The 18,573-nt window shown below is 34.4% G+C and overlaps 1 protein-coding gene across 1 annotated transcript in view; it reads left to right on the top strand.

Moving 5' to 3' along the window:
* Positions 1 to 18,573, top strand: part of Enpp3 (ectonucleotide pyrophosphatase/phosphodiesterase 3) — a 79,967-nt gene that overhangs the window by 26,870 nt on the left and 34,524 nt on the right. Inside the window, exons 7-15 of the mRNA XM_027938500.2 lie at positions 1,788 to 1,867; positions 3,982 to 4,101; positions 4,654 to 4,763; positions 6,454 to 6,519; positions 7,266 to 7,338; positions 12,825 to 12,933; positions 14,117 to 14,245; positions 14,628 to 14,659; positions 17,973 to 18,100. Coding sequence (XP_027794301.1) covers positions 1,788 to 1,867; positions 3,982 to 4,101; positions 4,654 to 4,763; positions 6,454 to 6,519; positions 7,266 to 7,338; positions 12,825 to 12,933; positions 14,117 to 14,245; positions 14,628 to 14,659; positions 17,973 to 18,100 — 847 coding nt within the window. The remainder of the gene's footprint in view (positions 1 to 1,787; positions 1,868 to 3,981; positions 4,102 to 4,653; positions 4,764 to 6,453; positions 6,520 to 7,265; positions 7,339 to 12,824; positions 12,934 to 14,116; positions 14,246 to 14,627; positions 14,660 to 17,972; positions 18,101 to 18,573) is intronic.

Genomic DNA, 18,573 nt, shown 5'->3' with positions numbered 1-18,573 from the left:
GGCTTAGTTTATGTGTTATTTTGTACCCTAAGGCATTAAAGAATTTGAGTTTGCTACCCAAGGAAATAAAAAAAAAAAACTGACTTTATATCTTGGTTCATTCTATAACTTTTTCAACCACTTAAATTCTTCAATTATGCAAGAGGATTAGCCCCCTTTATATTTTCTTATCATACGACTTTTCAACAATATTAAATGTGTCTTCTCCTAACTGAAGACATGAATTATTTATTGATGTTGTTGACAAAAAGAGAAAAATAAAGTTTATTTTAATTTTAAATCATGCCTTATAAATCAAGTGTCAGAGCAGCTTTCAAACTCAGGTATATCAGGATCATCTGGCGTGACTATTAAAAATGTAAACTTTTTGAATTCCCTTTTCCCCATCTCCTTGTTTCCTATCAAATGGTCCTATGTAGTGAACTTTATAGGGACTAGATTCTGAAGGAAGAAATTCCTGGATTGTATTGGAAATACTGAACAGAGGCTGGGAAGGAGACCAACCACATGCTTGTTTGGGAAAACATTCATTGTTTCCAGCTGCAAGTTTGTTACTTTTTGCCCAACAATTTTACTTTTTTTTTTTTAACCTAAATAGAGTCTATAACTGGGAAACTTTCCTTTAGAATTAGAGGCAGTGGGATTTGGGTATGGAAAATTTCTTGGACTTTATTGCTGCAAAAGAAATAGCAATGTGCTCCAGTAGCTCTGACCTCCTTGAACAAGGTTACTGCACAGATTGAAAATAACAGAACAATGAAAGCAAAATTAATGCCATATTATGTGAACAACAGAGTACAGGAAACTTTACAGATCAAATGGGAATTGAATTGAAAATAATAAGCAGTAAAGTTAGCTCATTTTGCAAACATTACTATTGGCATGGGCTTATATAATTGTACATGTCAAATCCCTCTTTAGTTACCTAGACAGTTGTGTTGATTTTTATTATGTTGGAGACTTTACATATAAGAATAATAAGCTGAGAAGCCATGATATGTAGAGATTCTTACTGTAATGACCAGAGTCAGAAAGAAAAAGCAAATTAAGTGTATAATTTAGATTACCTTTAGCTCAGGGATCAGCAATCCAAACAGGCCAAATCCTGCTTGCTCTGCTTGATTTCATATTGCCTGTCATATGCTAAGAGTTGTTCTACATTTTAAATGTTTTTTTAAATAAAAGAATATCTTGTAATATGAAAATAAGTTTCAAATGTCCACCAATAAAATTTTATTAGAACATAGTCATGCTCATTAGTTTGTGTATTGCCTATGAGTGCTTTGGTAGCTTCATGGCAGAGTTGAGCTATTCCAACAGAAACCATATGTATTATCTGGCTCTTCACAGAAAAATTTTATTGGCCTTGATGTATCTCATTCCTTCCCTAAAAACTGACATTCTTTGGAATGGAAGAAGTTAGGGGTCAGGATTTCAACCTATTTCCCTATTCGATCCACTCTTTAGTTTACTGGGAAAACCCTTCATGTTCAGGCTATTCTTCGTTTGTTTAATGGTGCTGGGGATTGAACCCCTGACCTTGTGCATGCTAGGAAAGCACTTTACAACTGAGCTACATCCCTGGCCCTTTTTGTTTTATTTTGACATAGGTCTCACTAAGTTGACCACACTATCCTCAAATTAGTGATCTTCCTGCTTCAGCTTCCCTGAGTAGCTGTGATGACAGGCATGTGCCACTGTGCCCAGATCATGTTCAGATTTTTAATTATTCAAGATATTTCTAAGGAAGAGACATCTTTCTAATTTCTCACTGTACTTTGTTCCAGAAACATGTGGAATTCATTCAAAATACATGAGAGCTGTATATCCTACCAAAACCTTCCCAAATCATTACACCATTGTCACGGTAAGTGCTTTGCCCAGTGGGAAGACTAACAGGCCACAGATAGGAAACCAACCATGTCAGACAAATGTGATTGGGCAAGAACTGTCCAATTCCAGGCCACATACTTCACAAGTACATGCAATGATAGTTCATGGCTAATTCAGCTGGGGAGGCATGGTTCAACAGGAGGCTGCAGTGTGCTGTGAGACATTAACTATGAGTGAGTGTCCTTGCATTTGGTTAATTCACCTTTGTGTGAGGCCAGAATAACTTCTGTGAAATACCTTTCTCCTCTGGCCTTTTTATTGCCCTTTATTTAACTGAAGGTCTACTGAGAATGGTAGGTTATATGTGCTTCTTATCGGTTATTTTCCTGTTTAAAATGCCCCCCAGTCATAATACTGAAGTGCCATCTGGTGTTCCTATAGCAAGTAGGACTCAACATGCCTTATGGAGAAGATCATGGGTTAGGTAAACTTCATCACCACTGTGATGTGGAAATGTTGTTTTCATTAGTCTTTTTATGATGTCTAACTTAATAAAGACTTATGTTTCATGAATGAACTCATACTGATTCTTTAGATAAACAACATCTCTTTAGATAAAACAACTAAAAAGGGTAAATTTTCCTTAATACATGAAAAGATGTAACTGAAATTATTCAAATGAACTCAAAGGAAAATTAAGATTTATAGATTTGGAACACATCTTATGAGTCCTCTGCTTCAGCCTTTATCACCAAAAGATATTTGTGTCTTTACTATTTTGCATAATAGTATTTTATTACTATGGAATGATAACTATGACTGATTAAAATTTTAAATAATTGTATGTTTGTATGTATATAGCCTCATTGTTTGCAGATTTTGTGTTTTCAAATTCATCTGCTTTCTAAAATTTATTTGTAACCACTGATCCACACATTTTTGTCATTTGTGAATATGCCCAGGAGCCATGTGAGTTGCCTGATGCACATGTTCCCAGCTGAGGTATACAAAGCAGCATGCCTGTCCTCTTGTTTTAGTTCTCATGATGTCAACAGTCATGTTTTTCATGTTTGTGTTTCTTATTGGTGATTTTGTCATTCAAAATGGCCCCCAATCATAGTGCTGAAGTGCCACCTATAGTTCCTATAGCAAGAAGGCCTTGACATGCCTTACAGAGAAGATCGTGCATTAGGTAAACTTCATTCAGGCATGGGTACAGTGAGCTAAAAATATATATTAAATAAGTGCCATTTTTCAGAAACAGAGAAGGTAATGTAATAATCAATACACAAAAATGTCATGCCAGAGGTCTTCAGAAACCTAACCCTATGTTTTCTCCTAGAAGTAATGGTTTAGTATTTGGTAATTCAGTTTTCATCACAAAGTTAGAGAACATAACTACCTTGAATAATAAGAATTGACAATATACATATACACACATAAATATAAATACATAATACATATAATGCACACATACATATATATGAATAAAAGATTATATACAAGCTATTAATTTATATGATATCTATGTCATATAAATAGTGATATTCTGAATGGATAACCCTAGAATCTGTCTAAAAGTAGTTATGATTATAGGAGATATAATAGGTATTCAATGAAAATGTGTAGAATAATTGAATGACTATATATAATTTGAATGAATGATTGGATTGATAGAGGAATGGATGAATGGAAAAGAGGATGGACAGAGACTGGGAAGGCTCTTTCTAAAACACTGATAACCAGCTTTAATCTCATTTAGTCAAATATTTGGTAATTGAAAGATGCTATCTAGTAAATTTCTTATGACTGTTGCTAATATAAACAGTGGATAATTATTATTATATTATGGGCAACTTTGTTGATGAATAGTTACTAACACCATCAATGCAGAACATCCACCTAATGTCCTTTGTTTGCTACTGTATACCATGGCAGAACTAGAAGCAAAATAACTGTCTATATCTGGCTAGGTAACCTCATATTTGAGTTCAGATCCAGGTATTTTATATTGAAAGGTACTTGACATCCTTCCTAGATGTGAGTTATAGATCTTACAGTTTTTAACTTAAATATACATTTGACTTTAATAAGCAGTAATTACTAAAATAATTTTATTTATCACTCTTTTTTTAAATTACATTTTAGGGCTTGTATCCAGAATCACATGGTATCATTGACAATAATATGTATGATGTACATCTCAACAAGAATTTTTCACTTTCTTCAAAGGAGAAAAATAACCCAGCCTGGTGGAAGGGGCAACCAGTATGTAGCATTCTATTCATGGCATCCAGAGTACCCCCCATTATACCTATGTGATAATGGATCAATCTTCTTGTTCCATTTTTAGTTTTAAATTTTCCATCTTGACTCCAAGGGCTGGGTTCTGAAGGTGTTTCATCACTATTTATTATTATTATTTGAAAAATTTCAACATTTGTTATTGTTCGCTCTTATGTTGAAACTTGAGTTTTCTATTATAAATATATCCATCTAGAAATTACTTAGAAAAATTATCTGATTTTTCCTCATAATATTTTGCAATTCTTTTAAAGGGAAAGAAGAATCTTATAATTTCATCAGTTTGAAAAAAAAGAACCTGTTCCTACTGCTTTACCACATTTCTTAATTTTTGAGGCAGATACTTGAACATTTATATATTTTAGCCTCTGCAAAGACAAGTTTTAATAATTATTATAAGTTTTGCAATTACAATTACAATTTGCTGAAATTGTTGTTTTCAATAAATTGTACCATTTCAATGCCAACTAATTATCCTATTGATGTTCACTTATTCTTGGTTTTCTCTTTTTATAGATATGGCTGACAGCAATGTACCAAGGTTTAAAAGCTGCTGCCTACTACTGGCCAGGATCAGATGTGGCTATTAATGGCTCCTTTCCTACAATATATAAGGATTACAATGGGTATTAAAACACTTTCAGATAAGGGCCCATCTAAGCAGAAATGATTAGGATTTTTTTTTTTTTTTTGGTCTTTTTTTTTGTTGTTGTTAATGGCTAGGGATTGAACCCAGGTCCATGTGCATGCTAAGCACATCACATGTTCTACACTGAGCTCCTCCACCCCAGCCCCTTTTTGTCTTAATCTTGATGGGAATTCTATTTTTCTGGTTGTTTGGGTCAGATACCTTGGAGTCATTGTTTCTTCTCTCTCATCTATCATTCTGTCTGTCAGAAATGCTTTGGGTTGTAATTCACAATTGTTTAAGTCAGTTTTTTCACAGCTGTGATCAAAAGTCCTGACAAGAACAAGTGGAGGAGGAAAAATTCATTTGGGGGCTCCATGCATAGATAGCTGACTCTATTCCCTAGGGATCAAGGTGATGCAAGGAAAGCAGCTGGGAGCATGGCCCTTGGCCACCATGAAGCAGAGAGAGCCAGCTTCACTCAATAAGGACAAATAAAAAATCCAAAGGCATGCCTCCAGTGATCCACCTCCTTCAATCATACTCTACCTGTCTACAGTTACCTCCAACTTAATACCTATCAGGGCATTAATACACTGACGAGGTTAAACCTTTTATAACCCAATCATTTTATCTCTACACTTTCTTGCATTGTCTCACACATGAGCTTTTGGAGAATACCTAATCTAAACCACAACAAAGATGAATGCAGTCTCAGAATCTCCAGCGTTACCATTCTGGTTTGAGCTATATTCTACAATTGCCTCTTTATATATTTCTCTGCTTCTTCCCCACTGTAATTTATTCTTATTTAACCAGCCAAAAAGATTTCTTTAAAATGCAAGTCTAATTATGGTACTCCTTTGCATGAAAAATTTCAGTGGCTCCCTGGATCAGTCAGAGTAAAAAGCCTTTAAGACTCTCTGTGAGATGACAACCACCACTTCAGACCTGCTGTCTGACTGCTGCCCCTAATGCACACTCAGACTTCCTCAGTGGATCTCAGCACACCAACCTTACTTCCACTGTAAGGCCTTTGCACCAGCTCTTCCCCCTGCCTGAGATGACTTCTTCCCTGGATTCACATGCCCACGCTCTCACTTCTTTCAGTGGTGCTAAAAAATTCTCAATATTGTCTTATTTCAAACACACCCAGATTTAGAATTCTAAATCACTCTCACCCCAGTTTCTCAGGGCCTCTTACTCTGCTGTAGTTTTTCTTTTTTCTAAAGCATTTTTCACCCCTAAATATACTATGGAATTTGCATATTAACTATATTGTTTGTTTCTTGTCTTCCTCTGTGGTAATATAATCTTTGGTCTACTCAACTGATAAATTTTGTTTCAAATGAACAAATAGTGTCTGTCAATAGATGCTCAATATGTATAAATATATAACTGGATAAAAATTAATAAACTGAGTGTTTAGTTGGGAAAAATTGAAGGAGAGAAGGACAAGGAAGAAACAAAGCATTGTACATTTACTATACAGTGCTGCTAGTGTATTATATATAAATACTGAAACTAGTGATCCTTTGGGTATACTGAATACCTTTCAATATTTTGATCATATAGGATCACAAAATAGATATCTGAAGATATTAACCTATCATCCTGAGGAGGAATAGAATGGAATTATTCTTGATTCAATTAAGTTTTTAAAATTATATTTACTCTTTTTTTTCCAGTAAGATCTCATATGGAGAGAGAGTCTCTACTTTATTAAAATGGCTGGACCTACCCAAAGCTGAAAGGTAATACCTAGTATCAGAGAAGTGCTGGCATAATGGGATACATTTGGGCCAGAAATGGAATTCTTTCTTTATCCTTACTGACCATTTTTGAAAATACTTGCTATTGCCTTTTAATGGGCATTTTTCAAGAGTTATTTCTAAGGTCTGGTGCTCTTGAAGACATGGTTGACAATGACTATTAACTGCAGAAATAGAGCCAGTGCAAGAGAAAAGAGGCAAATATCACAGAGGAAGATGTGGGAGATGTGGGAAGATGTAGGAAGATGTAGGGCAGAGCTGAAACTGGATCTGACACTCACTTCTAAGGACAGACCCTAGGAATCAGGTGCTTGCACAAGGCCATGATAACAGGCTGGAGTCAGAGTCTTCTGAAAGGGAATTAGAAGTAAACAGCACACCAGAAACCAGACATCCAAAAAAGGGCTTGGTGTAGTAGAAGAGAAAGCCAGCAAAAAGTCAGAAACTAGGAAGTATAAAGGGCTTGGGCACACCCAGAGATGTCCTAACTGTAAGAAAAGACAGATTTTCACAGCTCAGGCAGACCAATGCTTACAAACTGGCAGGTCTTATTTACTTCCTGTTAGGAAACCAATTCCATTTGGGGCCAAGTGCCACCACGGGCCTGAATATGGAGAAAGCCAGAAAGAAAAAGAGTGGCTAGCATATTCAAGATCTACAAAACCCTAGATTTTGCTACAGGTTTATTCCAAATTTTTAATGTCTTTCTGTTCAATTTTTACCCGTAGGCCCAATTTTTATACCATATATGTGGAAGAGCCTGATTCTGCAGGACATGACGAGGGGCCCGTCAGTGGCAAAGTAAGTTTTTATTTTTAAAACAAATGGAAAACCATCTAACCCTACCCAACAAATTTTTTTTAAAAAGTATCCTATCATTTCTACTGTACATAAATATATCTGATAAATACATGAGCAGTTTCAAAATAAATGAAAGTCTAAAAAGATTTCTGCTTTTTTAACTACAAAACAATTTAAATTCTAGAAAGGACAACTGACTAATTAACCACATCTTGATTCTTTTAATAAACACTGAATACTTCAGTATCACTCTTTTATTTCATAAAATGAAAACATCAGGGTTAGATACTGCATGAGTCAATTCGGCATGCTAATGTGGCCCAATTCTAACTAAGTCACTTGCAAGTTCTCTGTGGTATATCCAGCTGTCTACTCATACATGGTTGCATTCATAAGTTCCTTATAATTAGACAATGTTATTGCCTTGGGCACATTCATCGTCCTCCTGGGCCCATATTTATCATTGGAAGGGACTCTAATATTAGTTTCTTCATTAGTTAGAACATTCTGCTATGATTCTCCATACAAATATAGTCCTTAAATACTGCTTTCAGCAAAAAAAAAAAAAAAAAAAGTCATTTTCTGTTATGAACTTCACCAAAGCATTTATGGTCTTGGACATAGTGCAAAGCTGCAAAAAAAATCCCATGAGTATGATGGCATTTCCCTATCCCATGGAAACTCATTTAAGAATTGTCCTCAATTGGAATGCAAGCATATGTAATCTGGCTGCATGCCTTTGCTATTTATCAGAGAATTTTTTTTCCTTCCTTCCTAATACAAAGTATCACAAAGCAGTGAGTCTACTCAGAACTCACCAAGACTGTGAGCCTCTTCTGTATTGCAGTACCACTCTAGACTATATCACAGAATGTTACCCTAATTCAGTTTACTCTAAAGATAAATTATTCAGTAACGAACTAAAACATATTCAGTATTTCTTTTTTTCTAGTCTAATTGTTTGATATGATTAACCATTTGAGAGGGGATGCTCTATCTGTATTTATCTGCCCTCTATAATATAGCTGGCTTAGGTTAGGTATCAGTTCCTTCTTCCCACCCCCATTCAGTGCTCTAGTTTAGCACCCAAGTAAGTTTTAATTCTGAAAAGCATTGCAAAAGAAGAGATCTGAATGCCCTGAGAAGTCTATGAAGAGGTTCTGGTCCAGAGTGGGGTGAGAATTGGTACTGGCTAGTGGGGTCTCCTCTGAGTGACAAAAAGGAAACATAATTTGAAGATGGCCCAATTGAAGAAGAAGCTGAGGATACCAGAGGAACACATAATGAACAAATGCACAGACAATCTGGTGGTTAGATGACTCCATAAATAATGATAACAATAAAAATAACAGCAGCTAACCTTTATCACATGCTACTCTGTGCCAGGTACAGTTTGAAATCCTCTGTAAGTATAATATCCCACCAATGTCTTGAGAGTTAGGAACCAGAGGAGAGGGCTAAGAGGAAATTCAGAGAAGGCAGCACCAAATCATGCAAGTGTTTTCAGGCCACAAAAAATTCAATAGGAAGCATTGAGGTGTTATAATCAGGAAAATGAAGGACCATATTTGTGTGTATTTATAGATAATTTTTATTGTATAGAGGGAAAGTGGGGAGAAAATGAATAGCTTTTGCAACATTCTAGAAGGGATACAGTAATAACTTGGATACTAGGGTAGTGGCAACCATCATGGATAGAAACAGATACATTTGAGATTCACTTAGGAGATAGACTTGGTGTGACTTGGTATAAGGTGGATGAGGCGGGTGGTACAGAAATGATGAGTTTCTGGTTTCTATCTTACTCCAGCAAGTAGATAATGATGGATCCATTTACATTAATGAGAACACTGCTGGCGAATAAGTTGAAGAGAGTTGCTTATTTGCAGTAGAGGGACATCCAAATGAATATGTTCAGAAGGCAACCGAATGAATATTTAAAGCTCAAAGGAAATAAAGATTAGAGAAGTTTGGTAGCAAATAGATGGTGCCTGGAAGTAGAGATACTCTTAGGATGGAGTGAATAGTGAAAACTGAGGAGGAATAAAGTCCAAGTTTCATTTCTTAAAAAATTTTATTTGTTCATTTTAGTTATACATGACAGTAGAGTGTATTTTAATATATTATACATACATGGAGTATAACTTCCCATTCTTGTAGTTGTACATAATATGGAGTTACATGGTCATATATTCATATGTGAATGTAGGAAAGTTATGTCTGATTTATTCTACTGTCTTTCCCATACCTGTCCCCCCTCCCTTCCCTTCATTCCCTTTTGTCTAATCCAATGAACTTCTGTTGTCTCTATCCCCGCCCTTGTTTTGTGTTAGCATCCACATATCAGATAGAACTTTCAGCCTTTGGCTTTTGGGGATTGGCTTATTTGACTTAGCATGATAGTCTCTAGTTCCATAATTTCCTTTTTCTTTATGGCTAAGTAATATTCCATTTTGTATATATACCACATTTTCTTTATCCATTCATCTGTTGAAGGATACCTAGGTTGGTTCCATACCAAGCTTCATTTAAAACTCAGGAAGAAGAGGCAAAATGGAGAAATTTGAAAGACTTCATGACTTTATTATTATTATTTGTTATTTTTAATCAAATACCTGAATTCAGGATTAATATGATATAAAAATAAAAAGTAAAAAGACTATTTTAGTTTGTTTTGGTCCACTCACTAAGCTTATTAAATTGTTCTAGATTTTTTCGTTATCAAAACACTTCTTGCTCTGCTATCCTTTTAAAGCCTACTTTAAACAAGGCTAATATTGTGCTAAGAATTTCTAGGGTTAAAGAAATGGTGCCTTTACTGCCAAACACCATGTTGAAATGACAAATAAGGGAAATAATGAGTAAATATATAATCAGGGTTTTTGTTGTTGTTGTTGTTAAAAGAGGCCATTAGGTTAAAAAATTGTGAATTATTAAAATTTGGTAGCTTAAACAATTTTAAATGGGAAGATTATTGTGGTATCACATAACTTGAAAAAGCTTCATGAAAGCAGGAAATAGAGGATGTTAGTATTTGGATGGCAGGGGCAGATAGGAGAGGCATTGGAAATATAGTAAAACCAAGAATTTCTTAATGCCAAATTCATTCCAATGATTGTCGAAATATAGAAGATGAACTGGTTGCAGAGTGGACTGACTGGTTATGAATGACTTCAGATGATGTTCTACATACTTCAATAAGATTCAACTGTTATTCATTATTGACAAAGAAATTATTACTTATTAGATGGAATGAAAAGTTGGGAAGAAAAAGTTCAGAAAAGAAAAATTTATAACAGATTGGCTTAAATGTTGGTTATATTCATGAATGTGGTGGGTGAATTTCAGAACACTGAAGAACTCTACTTATTCTGTCTCCATGTGGGGGGTAGAATAAGTGCAGAAGGATGTTGTGCCTTTCGAAAAGAAGATCATTGTAATGACTGTAGAGAGCTTCCTGCCAACTGGATCTTCTATAGCCTTGAAATCAGCTTTACAAAGAGGGCCTGCTGGATCCAAAGCACAATTGTTCATTAGGGTTCTTGCCACTTAATCATTATACCAGGATTGTACTGTTTTCACAGGGTCCACTGTAAGAGTAAATAGTCATGGTTTCATGGGAGGAAACAGTTTCTAATGGTGTGTACAACCCAAATTGGTTTGCCTCACCACTGCAAGCATTATGTCCTTGTTCATTACCTTACCATACCAAAGCTGCTATTTTGTTTTATGGATTGTGTACTTTGTGAAAGACTTTAATTAATCAGGTGCAATGGTGCATATCTGTAATCCCAGCTACTTGGGAGGTTAAGGCAGGAAGATTGCAAGTTGAGGCCGCCTGGATACCTTAGTGAGACCCTGTCTCAAAATAAAAAATAAATGCTCTGAGAATATAGCTTAGTCATAGAGTATTGCTAGATTCAATCTCTAATACAAAAAAAAAAAAAAAAAGTCTCCAGGTTTAGAAACCTTGAGAGGTTTAGGAAACATGGAAGATCTTGTACTGACCTTCTTGGGAGGCAAATACATACTCAGATGGTGGCAGTGTGCCAGGGTGCTAGAATAGGAGGCTAAGATGGGTTCTTAGTGTGTTTTGGAGGAATGAGTAGAATGACTATGTAAATGGGAATATTATGCTGTGAAAACAGGTAGAAACCTCATTGACAAGTCAGAAAGATCAGGAAAGTACCTTGGAGTCAGTGGTGAGTTTAGCAGCATGTCCAGCATGGTTTAAGTCCTGTCTCTTAACAGTGGGACCACGAATATGTTATTTAATTTCTTTAAACCTCAAGTTTCCAGGCCTTACAGCTGGAAGTTCCAATAGCATAAGTTACAATAGTATATTCATGCCTGTTTGCTGTGAGGATTTCATGAGATAATGCACAGAATCTCTTAAATCTGTCTGGCTTGTAAAATTTTTTCTCAAAAAGAATAAGAAGGAATAGGAAGAAGTAGAAGGGAGGGGGAGAAGCAGTGGGGAGTGGGAGGGAAAGAAGGAGGAGTAGAGGAAAAAAAGACAATTATTGTTATTATAGTATTATGAGAAATTAAACATGTTCCCCAATCTAATGCTGTTACACTTTCTCATTTACTGAAAAAATTACTGAAAAGTTTATATCAGCAAAATTTACTTAAAATTTTAGGTCAGTGCAATGTAGTGTGTGTGTGTGTGTGTGTGTGTGTGTGTAGAAAAATCTAATAAGACAAAGAATATAAACAATAAAATATAATGAACTTCAATTGATATATTTTCTTTTAGTTTTCTGTGCATGTGTGTTTACTAAGAAATACTAAATATATTAAGGACAAAATCAGAATTATGCAATACATATGGGTGTGTATACAGTTTGTTTTTCACTATTGTGAGTATTTTCCTATGTTTTTGTTCTTTTAAAAATGTTTTGTAAGGGCTGTAGAGTGTGTGTTCTAAAGCATTGCTATAATTTATTTTCCCCAGGATTCAAATTACAAATCAACAATGTGATGACTATCTCTGCATATAATCTCCATGTGTACCTTAAGTATTTACTAGGACAAATGCCCAAAAGTAGAATTATTAAATTCCAGAGTATGCTCATTTTCAACTCTCTGGTTACCCATTGTCACATGATCTTCCAGAATGAATATAGCCCTTTGCTTATCTGGGATCCCCCTTTCTACTAGTTGCAATTCTTATGAAAACATTGACAGTTGAAAAGTGTTTATTTGACATTTAACATTGCTTCATGTATTTATTGACTTGTACAGCATTTTCCTTTATAGGAAATACAGCTCAATCCTTTGTTTATAGATATTTATGGAATTGGTATTTGGTAAATATGGTAGCATGGGTGCTGGGCTCTGAAATTCTATTTCAAAAACCCACCATTTTAGAGAAAAAGAATGTATTTAGTTTTTACTTGATTAAGTAATTATTTGGGTAATTAAAACAATTCACGAAGACTATCTTAATTCTGTTTTTTGTTTGTTTGTTTGTTTGATTTTAGTTACTTAAAGCCTTACAGTTAGTGGATAGTACCTTTGGATTGTTGATGGAGGGCCTGAAACAGCGGAATTTACACAATTGTGTGAACATAATCATTTTGGCTGACCATGGTATGCTTCTTTTTTAAAATCATATTTCAACATTGATTATAGTTTGTCATTTTAGGGATCATACAAAAATAATAATGATAATTTAAAATCTACATTTCTACACCTAGAAGCTCTTGAAGAAGAAAAGAATGAATTTTCTGGTAGATTATGAAGAAAAGAGGACTCAATTAAAATTTCTAATTTATTTATTTAATATTACTCAAAATCTTTCCACTTACTTTTTTTTTCTGTAAAATGGAGTTGAAAGTACTTAATAGGGTTGTGGTTGGGTTGTTATTCAATCTGAAAAGAACTTTTTGTAACTTTTTTCAGCTAGTAATTCCTTCATGTAGGTTGGCTGCAATTTATTATATTGGCAAGTTCTGCCACTCTCTTTTTCTTCTTTAATTTGTATGTTTAACTTAGCATTTTGTCTGTAAAGTCCTGTCCCCTCAGATTTCTCTGCTCGAGGTTAATTCTTGAGTTTGGTAAACCTAATCTTTAAAGGAAGTGAAATAACAGCTACTCCCTGTCCTGCACATAGAATACATTCGCATGGTTGTAAAGTACTCATTCATTCCACAAATATTTAATATTTATATTTAATATTTAAGTACTATGCAATCCCTGGTACTCTACTAGACTGGGGGTGTTCATAAGTTCATGAAGCAGATGGGACCCTTTTCTAGCTAGGGTGGTCAGCTCTTTTCTTGAGAAAGACATTCAAAGAGAAACTCCAGCACAGTGAAAAGAACAGGGTGGGGTGTGGGAGTGGTTTGAAGAACTCTGAAACACAGTATTGTGTCTTTTAAATTTCCAGAATGATCCCCTAATACTTTATTGTTTTAAAATCAGGGGGATCCGTTTTGTTAAAAGTAGAAATTTACAGTCTGAAGACTCTGTCAATAAAAACAATTAATAATAATAATAATAATAATACATGAATATGCTCCTTAAAAAAAGATTTGACTGCCAAATCCTTTTGGAGCACATGCTGCTGATTTAAATTTAAATAATACCTTTGAAAAAAAGATTTGTAAATTCCTACATTCCTAATGCATTATTTAATAAAAGTACACGTTGCTATTTTGATTTAAAAATGTATCATTTGTCTTAACAAACAAATCAGATATTATAAAGACATGTAATTGTTGTTTATACACTCAGTGGATTATTCTTTTCTTTCTTTGTTTTTTGAATTTAGGAATGGATCAGACTGCTTGTGACAAGGTGGAATATATGACTGATTATTTTCCTCAAATAAACTTCTATATGTATGAAGGGCCTGCTCCTCGCATCAGGACTAGAAATGTACCCGAGGACTTTTTTACTTGTAAGTATGAAGATACTCCTACGAAAGGGGGAAAAGGGGGTAAAACTGAAAGTGAGTAACCATAACCAAGGTTCTGAGAGCATGTGGGGACTTTCCCATAAAGTCCCTTCCTTTTTGGGAAGATCACATAGAAGCCAATGAGAAATTCCCATGATTAAGTAGAGTCAATCTGTAGAGTCTATGGTAATATCTAATATTGCTGAGTTAAAATATATCCTACTCTGTTCTTAAGTGCTAAAGTAATTCTTCATTTGAAATCATCTTTTATTCAATTTTGCCATATCATAGTTATTAATAAATATGTGTCAGATTCACCTAGTTCTTTACAATTTTTGCTGTTGTCCAGTATCAATTGTAATGTGATTCTTTTCTTTTGAAACAGTTAATTCTGAAGAAATTGTTATGAAACTCAGTGTAAGTATATAGTCTCCTTAATATATCTAAGTTAATGGTGATGACCTTAATCTGGGTTCTGAGAAATTTATATCATGTATTTCTGACAGTAAACTACTTGGAGTTTATTTTTTATTCTCCATCAACATGCATATTCATCTTAGTTTTTATTTTCTAGTTGACACCAATATAGGAAATTAGTTTGGGGTAACATAGACCCTGACTCCTAGTTTTCATTGAAAGGGATGATGTCCTTTTCAAAAAGGCTGATTGTTTTCTTTTTTTTATATTTAGTTTTTAGTTGTACACAGTACCTTTATTTTGTTTATTTATTTTTATGTGGTATTGAGGATTGAACCCAGGGTCTCACACATGCAAGGCAAGCACTCTACCACTGAGCCACAACCCCAGTCCAGGCTGATTATTTTCTCTGATAAGCAGATGCTGATCCATAGTATGTGTGTGTGGTGGGGGTGTTAGGGAAGAATGACAGAACTTTGGATTGTTCAGAGGGAAGTGAGAGGAGAGGTGAGGCTATGAGGATGGGAAAAAGCATAGAACGAGACAGACATTATTACCCTATATACATGTATGATTACATTATTGGTGTGACTCTGCACCATGTACAGCCAGAGGAAGGAGAAGTTGTGTTTCATTTGTATACAATGTATCAAAATACCTTCTGCTGTCATGTATAACTAATTAGAACAAATTAAAAAATTAAATTAAAAAGGGTATGCTAGTGAGCTTTAGGTCACACCATTTCTCTCAGTTTTTGTGCAACTGAATATCTAAAATAGTGGATCTTAGACTCACGGAAATTTTGTTTGTTTTTTTATGGTGTGGGAAGTTGAACTAAGGGCTTCATGTGCTGTACCACTAAGCTAGACATCCAGGCCCTTTGTATGGTAGTTTTTAATGGTTCTATACTTAAAATATATTCACAAATATATATATATATATATATATATATATATATATATATATATGATGTAGAATTTATGAATTTATTATTGCTTGGCATGAGATTAAATTTATTTAAGTATAAATGGACAGCAGTTATATTAAAAATGGTGAGAATGGGGTGCAAGTGCCTAAAGATAAAACATGGGGTAAAGAATTGTTAATGTAATTTGGGACTCACTGCAAGGTCCAAGCAGGAGTGACTGGAGCAGAAATCCTATAGAGTGTTAATCACTCTTTTTTTCCTCTTACACCTTTACTCATTAATCCTTTGATCTTAAGTAAGCATGATAGACAATCTTGCCCCCTACTGGTGAAGAGTAGAACATGCTGAGTTTAATCTCCTGAGCCAACCCCACCTCCCACCAACAAAAAATCTACCAAGGAAGATCATTTTAGGTTTCTCCAGAATTAGTGCACACCACTTTGACAAGTGGAATTTTTAAGCTATCTGGAATTTTCCCTACTCATTTACCTACCACCCAGGATTACAAGTTTATTTATGCTGAGTGGAGGGGTACTTCAAGATTTTCAACATGTGGACTCTCACAATCCACATACTGTTTTATTTTTGTTACCTCACTTTGTGATCTAGATATAGATGAAGTTGTGTTAGTGAAGAAGGTCAAATCTCTAATAATCCTAGTGGTGCAAGGGGATCGAGCACCACAGATTTTGGAAATTCCCTTACATGGCTTCACAGTTATAAGCTGAGTCTGGATCTACAGAGCCCCCAAGGAAATGAGCTACCATTTTATGTTTCATGTGGTAGTGCCAGTCTATGGGTCTACATTGACCTTTTATTGGACAAAGATAACAAGACATGAACTGGCAACTATTTAAGTTCCACAACCATCTGGCTACATGAGAGACATCAGCACCAACTTTGTTCTCAAAGTGACCAAATTTTATCTCAACTCTGGTGTCTTCATTCCAAGTTCTCAAATGTAAATAATATCTCTATACTTCTTCAGAAGTTGGCATTGTGCCCCCCAAGTTTCTGTGGTTCTATTCTAGCTATACACCAGAAAAGGGAGTGTGACTAATTATTGTCTGTTGTCCTCTGGAGCACATATTATCCCCTTGCATTTGTGAGGAAGCTGCATACTCTGCAGCTGCCATCATGAACCTGCCTGGAAATCAGAAAAATGTTGTCTTAAGAAGGAAGTAATGACAGTTGAAAAATAGAAAATAAGAAGCCTGAAAAAGATACCAAAATAGATAAGAAAAAAAGTTTGATAGATGTATAATAAATACTTTTCTTTTTCTTCTTTCATTCTGTAATCTCTGTACACTCCCATTTTCTGTATTTCTCTTAAATTTTGCTTTGTGAAGTTGTGTTTCATAGCTTCTCATTTTTCTTCTATAAGTTGAATGTGAGATTATTGGTTACACAGACTTGCTAATAATATAGATGAGATATTATGGTTTAAAATATATGAGAAAATGAGAAACTAGAAGAAATTTCATTTCCTCATGGTCTTACTTTTTATGTTTAACATTTTTTCTTTTGTTTCTCAAGGAGGTCATGAGAGAAAGTTTCTTCATAATTGTTTCCTACTTCTTCATTTTTCTTTTCATTAATAAGTCCCAAGTAATTTGCATTCTATACTTTTTAAATATGCCATAAAGTTACAGTAGCAATTATTAGAGAAACAACATTTTATAAAATTTTACTCTAATTTGAGATGAATCCATAAATTTGTTTCACAAATAGGAATACTATACTTGGTTTCAAAAGCTGTTGAATTGATTTGAAAACCAAGCAAATGTTTATTTAAAAGCTGTGCTGGGATTATTAGTGCAACTAAACTGATTTTTAAGTTGTGTTTTCATATCTACTAATATCTCATATGTTATTTATATATAGTTTAAAAATATAATTGCCACTCAAAATTGAGACATATCTGTTTTCTGTCAAAACAAGAGGGGGGATTTATTGTGGCTTAATATATATACTCAGGAATAAAACCATAAAACATCAAATATCTGCTCCTAATTTAAATCAAATTTTAAATTTCAACCTAATTATTGTTGCAACAATAAAAATATATTTAGTGAATTTGATTATGTTGATTTTAGGTTTACTTTTTTTTAAGAGAGAGAGAATTTTTTAATATTTATTTTTTAGTTTTCGGTGGACACACATCTTTATTTTATTTTTATGTGGTGCTGAGGATCGAACCCAGCGCCCTGCGTATGCCAGGCGAGCGCACTACCGCTTGAGCCACATCCCCAGCCCCTTAGATTTACTTTTCCTATTTTATTAACTTGAACTTAAATCTCCCTACTTTTAAAAAGTGCCTCATTAGAAAATTTTTTACTTATTTTGCATATTTTTTCATTGGAGAAATATTTACCCTTTTTTCAGTGCCAAAAACCCGATCAGCATTTTAAACCCTATTTGACTCCTGATTTGCCCAAACGACTACACTATGCCAAAAATATCAGAATTGACAAAGTTCATCTTATGATGGATCCACAGTGGCTGGCTATGAGGTTTGTGTCTATTTACTTTTAATACTTTTAACAATCATCTTTCATTATAAATTTACTTAATCTTACCTCACTATTATGATCATGTAAATGTTCTTGAGTATTGGCATTTCCTTGACCTTTCATTCTGCTTAGCACTTCTCCACTTAAGGTTATTATTGTTTGATGACTGATCTCAGCATTCTAATCTTTACCACATAGATGAGAATGAGGAAAAAAACTTGAGAGTGTACCAGCCAGTGTTACAGGGATATCAGAAACAGCACATTCCTATCCCCAAATGTGCTATCCTTTGAGTGACTGAATGATTAGAAGTCTCTTTAAGATCTTTGTCATCATTGTGTTTGTTATGAAAGAACCTTCTTATGGTTGTAAAGCCAAGTTAACCAATTGTAACATTTATTTCTTATTTTTAATTATAATTCATGCTGATCACTGAGCATTTGCAAAATATAAATGTTCTTGAGAAAATAAAG

The sequence above is a fragment of the Marmota flaviventris genome, chromosome 6, assembly GCF_047511675.1.
Source record: "Marmota flaviventris isolate mMarFla1 chromosome 6, mMarFla1.hap1, whole genome shotgun sequence".
Lineage (NCBI taxonomy): Eukaryota > Metazoa > Chordata > Mammalia > Rodentia > Sciuridae > Marmota > Marmota flaviventris.
Note: the sequence above shows the minus strand (reverse complement) of the source record. Positions and strands in the feature narration are given on the sequence as shown.